General features: G+C 44.7%; 1 protein-coding gene across 1 annotated transcript; it reads right to left on the reverse strand.

Moving 5' to 3' along the window:
• Positions 1-3,619: 3,619 nt before the first annotated feature.
• Positions 3,620-9,086, reverse strand: LOC306925880 (angiopoietin-related protein 4-like). Its single transcript, XM_079505021.1, has 7 exons — positions 8,548-9,086; positions 7,779-7,889; positions 7,474-7,528; positions 5,716-5,829; positions 5,414-5,509; positions 4,834-5,115; positions 3,620-4,179 (listed from the first exon to the last, which is right to left on the reverse strand). The coding sequence occupies exons 1-7, from the start codon at positions 9,040-9,042 to the stop codon at positions 4,016-4,018; spliced, it is 1,317 nt and encodes a 438-aa protein (XP_079361147.1). The 5' UTR covers positions 9,043-9,086; the 3' UTR covers positions 3,620-4,015.
• Positions 9,087-9,496: the final 410 nt, after the last annotated feature.

A 9,496-nucleotide genomic window follows, 5' to 3' on the forward strand; every position in this document is an offset into this window, starting at 1 on the left:
GGTGTTTTCAATGTGACGATAAAACGACGCTCACATTATAAAGTGTCTTATGGGGCGCCCTCTGTCATTGCATCATGGACCACATGCTTTCTCGTGAGACGAGAAGACCCGAATTTGAATCCGACTCCCATCATCATGTCTCACGTGTCTCCCTTCTCTCTGGCTTCAGTGTCCTGTCTCTATAATCTTATCTTAATAAAATAAAACAAAATTGACAAAAACTATTGTGACCGACTAGTCACTACCCAGGGCAAGGAAGGACACAACACAGGGCAGCTTTCTTAAGTAGACCGTTTTATTCCTCCATGTGCAAGGAATAACAACATATGACACTTTACACAGGAAAGCAGATAGCTCCCCACTGTCCGAACAGAAGCTCTCTCCCGAGTGTTTGTGGAGATGACTGATTGTCTCCACCAGGCCGAAGCCATGGGGAGAGAGTATGTTTTGCACTCCGTCCGTCCGTCCGTGTGTCCGTCCGTCCGTGTGTCCGTCCGTCCGTGTGTCCGTCCGTCTGTGAACAGCTAATCTCCGGCACCGTTAACCCGGTCGATGCCAAATTTTGCACACGCACTCCCTGGATGCCAACGATGAACCTCTGCCCCAAAAAATCCAGAACGGCCTGTTATAGCGCCACCAGGAGGCCGCTTTGTGCAAAACAAGTTTTTGGACAGTACACCTACAGATTTTGTCCAAACATCACGCAAATTGGTACACAGTCTCTCTAGAGCCATTCAACGAAACGGGTCTTTCAGATTTCTCACACTCCATCCTGATTGGCTACGATTGGCTTCCAAAGTTTGCAGGAGTGCTCAGTTTCAAACAAAATGCTGCAAATCATGAACACATCGTCTGATTTCCGTGAAATTGCGCACGCACATTCCCACTAGGCCGAGGAAGAAATGCCACGTTAACATTTTCAACTCAGCCTCATGGTGGCGCTATAACTGGCCGAAAAGTGTTTTTACCTCTAACTGCACGGATTTGTGGATAACTTTGTATGCCAACTCCCTAGAGGCCAAGGAAAAACCTTTGCCTGGAATTTTTCACATCTGCTCTTTATAGCGCCACCAGGAGGCCGACATATGTAAAACACATTTTCTAATATTACTCCTTCAGATGTTATCCAAATTTCACATGCTCTCCATAGTCATGTGATCAAGACGGGTTTGTTTGATTTCTCATAATCCTCCTTCATTGCCTACGATTGGCTTCTAAACTTTTCAGGAGTAGCCCGCTTTGTACCCGTTTTGTACAAATCGCCACAACTACTCAACGCAGCATCCGATTGTGGTGAAACTGTGCATGCATATTCCCACTAGGCTGAGGAAGAAATGCCACTTGACAGTTTTCAAATCAGCCTCATGGTGGCGCTACAACAGGCCAAGCCGTGTCACACACGCGCGCGCACACACACACACACACACACACACACACACACACACACACACACACACACACACACACACACACACTTATATTACTCCTAAACATTTTGCCAAACATCACACACACTCCTATCCTCCTGGTGGAGACCTGTGCCCAGAAGGGCACTTTCTCTAGTTTATCCTGTTGTGCCTTGATCAAGTCCATGCACAACAGGTGTGCAGCCACACCCAGCTCTGAGTCCAGTTCTAGTTTGACTCAGGCCAGGTGTGACTGCTTAAATCAGTCATCCTCCATCTCACAACTATATAAATAAATACATTTATAAAGCGTTTTATTCATGGTGCAGTCTGCATTATGGGCTGTCTTTACCTGCGTGGTTGCTAGGTGGTTGCTAGGTGGTATGCACACTTTGGTGCATTTATAGGTGGTAGGTTGGCACAGTGGTAAAGCCCCTGCCCACCACCACAGAGGTTGCGGGTTCGAATACACTGTGGTGCATCTGGCTTAGTCGGGCGTCCCGTGTTTGGGGGAGGGGGTGATATTGGTCATTGCACATAATCCTACGGGCTGGGGCGGCACCTGTCAGTGGGTACTGTTGGGCTGGAGGAGTAGGACGAAGGCTCTACGCCCTCCCGGTGGGGGCTCCTCACTGGCAGGTGAGTCGGTAGGATACTACAGCAGTGACAACACAGAAATGTGTGTGGGGAGGACTTTATTGGCATAACTAAATTGGGGAGAAAAGGGGGTGTAAAAATAAATGGTGCGCACCTTTCTCCAAAGTACTTTACATTCAGCCAATTTCACATACGTCATGCACACAGTCACACTGACAGCAGAAACCTGCACGGCACCAATCTGCTCACCGGGACCATTTGACCCATGCAGGGGAAGCTGGTGATCGAACCGGGAACCTTACGATTCCCAGGCGGCCACTCTTGACGCCCCATTATGTGAGTTAAATTAATTTGATTAATTACATTTTCTCTATCAGCTTTCTTAGGAATTGACTGACAGGTCAGCGGCCACTAGCCTGGCACGACCAGACTAAAACAACTCTGGCATTTGATGATTTTGCTCTCTGGCATATTCCTCTGGTTTCCAGGCTAAGTGGCCAGACAGAGAGAGGCCAATTTATGCAACAAATGTGTTGGCCTATTTAATTATCTCTCCACAAATACTGTATATTTGTTGACCGTCCATCACCTAAGTATGAAAAAAAGAGTGGTGTAAGGTTTTATATAGCATGATCAGCTGTGGTCTGATGTAATAAGGTATTATATAGCCTGATCAGCTCTGATATGACGTAATGAAATCACACCCGGATGTGATTTCACAACTGGCTTTTTTTGCGCAGAGAAAATGACCACGGTTGCTACGGTCATCCAGTTCACCAGGGTGTGATTTAATTACGTCAGAAATTATTTTGAACATAGCAACCATGGTCATTTTTTTCTGCACACAAAAGCCAGTTGTAGGAGTGGTTTACACCACTCAAAAATGTTTTTCAATGTACTTGTTTTTCCCTTTTTTTTAAAGGGCTTTTCTGCCTTAATTGACATAGTGGAGATGGACAGGAAACGGAGAGAGACTGGGAATGACACACAGCAAAGGACCCGCCACGCTATTAGGCTGCATAGAACCCATAATTTTATGTGGTATGTGCCAGCGGGGGGCGCCATAACACCAGAACAACACAACCCACTCACAGGTAGTACCCCCCCCCCAGAGAGGACGTATAGGGCTTAGTCCTACTCCTCCTCCCAGCCAACACTCCCCACTGACAGGTAATTACCCGCCCTTTTGATTTACATCAAGTGCCCTTTTGATTTACATCAAGTGCCCTTTTGATTTACATCAAAAGGGCATGTGAGCTCAAACCCACAATTCAACATTTTGGTTTTAAATGTTGATATTCATTTTGTATTCATCCTTAGCACCCCAAATCACACCTTGGAAAGCATGAGTGTCTATTTCAAACAAAGTGTTTTTTGACAGCAGGAATTGCCTGTCATAATTTGCCCCCCAGTATTAGGATGTATTAGGATGTTGATATTCATTCATCAGCCAACATTCCCCACTGACGGGTATCTATCCAACAGGGAAAACCCTGTTGGATCTATTAGATAGCATCAACCATGACTACCTCCACTAGGGAGAACTGTTTACAACTGAAGCTTGGACCAACTGATGCAGCAAGTAGTGTCTCAAAGATTTTATTTTGTTTGCCATTCAAGTCAGTGAATATATATATTTATAGTATAAAAACTGTACAGTAGTCTTAGTTTGAATATAAGTTTAAAGCTTGTAAGTTATAATACAAAACGATGGCAATAATGAGTATGACACAATACATAAACATACTGTACAACATGTCAAATGATTCAGAAGTGCTACATATCCCTTATAAAGGGAATTATGGTACAGCAGTTTGTAAGACTGCATTATTCCACTGAGACAGTGAGAGAACATATAGCATAGCATATAAATAGTGGTCATTTCAGTTTCAGCTTAGATCACTGATATTTTGCACATCACAGTTAGCGATATGATTCCTTATACAACCCTCTGACGGGAGAGTGCATCTGAGTTTGCTGCAGTTCATATTCTCCTCATTCAGTGGTGAATGTTACAGGTGTTTGATCTTCAGCGTGGTGCTTCTGATGGGGTTGTGGCGTGCTGTCATGGTTTTCCAGAACATGGTCTGCTGTGTTCTGGTCTGCTTGTTGTTGTGTCTTCTGGGATACCTGCCGTTCAGGTTGGACTCCCCACAGTTGGTGAACCACCAGCCGCCTGCAAAAACCACAACATTCACAATGTTTAACATTCAATGTGTACAAAAACCAACAACAGCAGCATCTTTAAGTAGGTGTTTGGGCGTTTAAATTTGATTTGGAGTTCAAAATATATAGCTGTAAAATTAAGTATTTTCATAGAGATTATTCAATTCATTCTTTTTTTTTTTTTTTTAATTATCGAGAAGTGAGCTTCTCGAAAATCGTTATGGAAATAATGAAAAGAAAATATGAACAAATCGAGTAATCGGATTAAACTCATGTTCATACTTCGTCATACAACGGTGACAACATGCAAAAAAATCAAAATACCATATTGTTGCTGTCCAGGAGAAACCACCTAACTTTTTTTTTTATAAATCGGTGCTATTGAACACCCTTTATGTCTGTGTTTTTTCTTTTTCATCTGGAACCAATGAAAAAGTATTAAAAAGCACTTCTAACTTAAAAACCTCCAACTCCACATGCTATATATATTTTTTTTTAATTTCCTGAAAAATGAACATTTTGGAGTTAGGTGGTTTCTTCCAGAGACAGCAGAGATATCTAAAAGATCACGCGTCGCATCCAATGCGTCGTGTGAGTCTGTAGATCTGCTATGTGGGACATTTTCAGTTTAGGAAACGATAGATATAGCAGTACTAGGCCTCACCTGAGAGGAGTTTGGCACAGTTGCTGTTGTCGCTGAGGTCGTTGTCCCTGTCCGACGTGGAGAACGGACGGCCCGAGGCGCCGGCTACCTCCAGAGACCCAGGAGAAGAGGAGGACAGGTCAGCGTGCAGGTGGAGGGCGTAGTTCTGTTCCGCTCCGTCCAGGTCGAAGTGGTACTGAGCCAAATGCTTCTGTCCCGTCCAGTCGGAGAGCTCCACTTCCAGTACATGCTGGCCCTGCCTGGACAGCAAGTGCATGTGCTCCAGTCCCAGCCAGAACTCGCCTGCCAACGGTGAAGAAGAGGCCATTCAGGTCAGTCACAATCATGTGAAATGGAGGGCAACTTGCAAGTGCTGTTACAGTGATATTTGTTTTAGTGTCACTTTAGCGTTTAACCAGTGTATTATACTTTAGCCAAGCTCATCGCATGGCACAGAGCGCCACGCTACGAGCTTGTAGATCTGCTAATTTTTGAAAAATCGTGTTAAAACAATGTTTATTAAATAGATCAAGCTCTATATTCCGGTAGTATTCATTTTCATCAGAGTACTTCTTTCACTGCTTTTAGGATGCAGACTCACCATCCAGGCTGCCGAAGCCTTTCTGGTACTGGATCCACAGCTGGTTAAAGTTCTGCGATCCATCCTGACGTTTCTGAACGACAGTCCAGCCACCTTCTGTAGGAAAGAAAAGCGAGAGGAACAAGACCAGGTCAGATTTATTTATTTTAGGCTTCAGATTCCTGTCCAATGCATGAATGAAATCCTGATGCCACAGTTGGCAAGATTTCAGTTATAATGGAGGAGAACAAAGGGGTTGTAATGATGTGTGCGTGCGTGCGTGCGTGCGTGCGTGCGTGTGTGCGTTTGTGCGTGCGACTCACCAGCAGTCATTTCACAGAGGACGGGGAAGGGATGGGAGTGGAGTGGCTGGATGGTGTACACACCACTGGCTCTCTGCCCTTGCTCAAACAACTCCTGACAGTCACTGGCCAAACCTGGCACGACCAAACAGAGAACAAACAGACGTCAGAACGGTTGGCAAAATGACTCCCATTTGAGCCAATTCTCTTTTATCTGGTGTTGCTGATATGTCTGTTTGTTTTGGAATCCCAGCAGCATGTCTACAGTGCATATACAGTAGTAGAAGTCAGCTAAAAGGGAGGGAAAAGGCTTTTGTCCTAATTTTCACTGAACTTTGAGCTGACTTTTATCCGTACTGCCAGCAAGTTAACTTATTGTAAACTCAGGAGCAAAGGTCTTGGTTACAGTGTGGAGCGATGTGACCTCACATAACAGGGGACATTGTGAAATGCTTGTAAATGACTAAACTGCTCCTTGTATGATAAGATAGTTTTCCAGTACCAGATTTTTGTTATTTTAAGCATATGTACCATATAGCATCCCTATTCTGGTTGTGCAAAGTGCCAACCTTGGGCTATTTTTGGCAAAGGGAGATTTGGTGTAGGGGGAAATGCCAACAGACAGTCAGACAGAGTATTAAATAAAGTATTAAATACAGTAGTGGAATGTAACTAAGTAAATTTACTTAAGTACTCTACTCAAGTACCATTTTGAGGTATTTGTACTTTACTTGAGTATTTCCAATTTCCAATAGTTTTACTTCTACTCCTACTACATTTCAGAGGCAAATATTGTACTTTTACTCCACTACAATTATTTTACAACTTAAGTCACTAGTTACTTAGATTTTGATTATACAAAACATATACAGTACTAACGACTTCAGCCCGATATACATTTCGGGCCATTTGAAAAATAGCCGATCTACAAACTCACAATGCGTCACGATGCGACATATTGTGAGCTTGTAGATCTGCTATTTTCAAAATTATTTTATACATTGGATAACTTGAAATAGAACATTCTGCACAATGAGTACTTCAGGTACATTTTCATGCCAATACGTTGGTACTTTCACTCAAGTACCTTTTGATTTCCGGGCGTTTACTTGTAATGGAGTATTTCTATATTACAATATTGATGTATTGATACTATTACTTAAGTGAAAAATGTGAGTACTTTTTCCACCACTGATTAAATAATTCTAGTGTGTTACACTACAGTGGCTGGTGGAGTGGGTTGGCTGGGCCAGACTTTCCCCTTATTGGACTGTTGGTGACATTCCATCTTTTTACCCTTGCATTGTTTGATAGCTGAGAGCATGAGTATCCAATATCCATATGGGTTGTGTGGTAGCCAAAACGCAGCACGTGTGGCACCGCTGCTGCCGCTGTGCTGCTGCTGCTGCTGCTGCTGCTAATAAATGTTTTACTACTAACACACTTCCAAACACTGGCCAGCTGGAAATGTTTAGCGTCCAGAAAACAGTGTTTAGCTGGAGGGCTTGGAGGTAAACTAGGGGAAAGGTTGTTGGCTGCTTGCTTAGCGGTGGACTTTTAAATACCCTATACTTGGTTGACCCGAGGCCCCCATGGCTATAGCCTCTAATGCGGGATAGTCTCCCGCGTTCTTGGCTGATGCCGACAACATGCCTCTCTGACCTACTTGCTTACTATAGGCCCACTCCCTTTTTTTATTTGTATATTTTAGTTTGACCAGCTAATGTTTTTGGTGGTTTTTAAGGTGACCTGTTGAAGGCTTGAAACATGTTCTCTCACCTGTCTGTGGCTCGTTGTGCTCCATCATGTCTTCCCTCAGCGCAGTCTGTACCACCTGAAACCAACACAAGCACAATACGTTTTTTACAAGTCTATCCAAACACCAGCAGTTCATGTAGTTGAATGAATCACTAACATACATCAGTTTGAAGTGAATGAATCACTAACATACGTCAGTTTGAAGTAAACTCTGAAAGTGTTGGTGAAATGTTTCTTTCAGGATTTTGCTGTGTCCCTCAATTGCTAAGTTTCTCTGGATGAGAACTATGCGTGTGTTTGTGTGCATGCACAGCATGCATGCGTACCTTGCTTTGCAGTGTCTGTAGGTGCAGGTTGTTCTTTTCCAGCTTATCTTGTTGCTGCCTGATCTTCTCCACCAGATCATCGATCTGTTTGTTCTGAGCTTCCAGGATTCTCTGCAGAGTAGACAAACCACACCAAACCTCATGAGCAAGTGTCACTTCATCAACCTAGAACTGTGTCATGTGGCCTGCGTGCTACACCCCATTCGACCACCATGCAGTGTGGCTGCTAATTCTGGTTTATGGCTACAGTATAGTAAGTCTTCCTACTGTACAGTAGGAACTGACCATCATGTGGAGATTCTTCTGCATTCTAGCATTCAGTTTGATAGAATGATTGATTGGAATCAACTATCCACTGTAGCTGATGGATAAAACAACCCTTTCCTTCACGTTTGATTGATTGATTGATGTTTTTGACAAAAATGCACACACAGTATGTGACCAAATATTGTACATATCTGTCAAAAGGATAAAACAAACAAAAGCACGAGAGCTTATTTTCATTGTGTTCTTTTGAGTGCAAAGCAACCACATTTTAACCCATTCAAACCGGGAAAGCATCTGTGTCCTTTTAGATTTCTGCGTTGGTTGATTTCTGCGAGCTTGTACATCAGCTATTTTTTAACATATTTGAAAGATCTTGGAATCGGCCTTAGGTCTTAATGGGTGATGAATATGGCGATACTCTCTCCTCCACTCCGAGCCACTTGACTCAAACATACTGTCACTTAGCACACCCACACAGACGAGTTAGCGCAACCACCCTCACCTGGATGAAGGAGCCGCTGTCGTTGCTCTCCGACTCTCGCTCCCTCTGGTTGATCCTCTCCTCCAGCCGGTCCATCCTGGAGAGAACGGCCTCTCTGTCCGCCCTGGCCTCCTCCTCCGAGGCCCTCAACTCACTGGCCAGGGCCTCCACCCTCCTCTCCTCCAGCTCCCGGGCCTCTACCTCCACCGCCACCTCTCCGTCCCGGTGGCCACCCTGCACCAGCCGGGCCAGCGTGCCGTTGAGCAGCTGCAGCTGCGTGTTGAAGTCCCTCATCTGGACCTTGTTCTTGTCGACGTGCTCCCTCAGCCCCTGGCCCAGCTGCAGCATGCCGTAGGCCACCACGTTCATGTCGTCCCTGGAGGCGAACCTCTCCCTGCCGCCTCCTGCCGCCGCCGTCGTCACCGGTGACGCTCCTCTCTTCACTGCGGGGAAGCCGCTTCCCACGTGAGCCAGCATCACCACGGTGAGCGCGAGTACAACAAGCGAAGGCATCATCCTCTCTGTTGGCTGTGTGTGTCTGTTGGAGGTGATGCTTTTTGTGTTTGAGTTGGGTTGGCTGGCTGGGTGCTGGGGAGGTGCTTTTATAGGCTGCTTGTCCCCATGCTGCTGGGGAAGAGAGTTGCTGTGATTGGCTGCTGTTGAAAAAGGGGGGTGTCCCACTCTGGTGGTAGTGGAGTTGCTATGATGCAATGCGCTGAGCAAACAGAGTGATCACCGAGTGATTTGGCTCCAAACTGCTGCTTTGTTTGGTCACACGTCACAGTATATCACAGCTCAGCATGTAATGTTGAACTGTGATAATAGATCTCTTCCTGATATCTCTCTTGCCAGTTTCTTTTGCTTTTCATTCTGGGAAAAAATTTAACTCTGACACTAGTATTACTTTTACTTTCTCCCAAATGAAAAGCAAATGTAAATTATTGATTTTGTCCCATTAAGAAGTCATGTT

Source organism: Electrona antarctica (assembly GCF_951216825.1).
Source record: "Electrona antarctica genome assembly, chromosome: 7".
Lineage (NCBI taxonomy): Eukaryota > Metazoa > Chordata > Actinopteri > Myctophiformes > Myctophidae > Electrona > Electrona antarctica.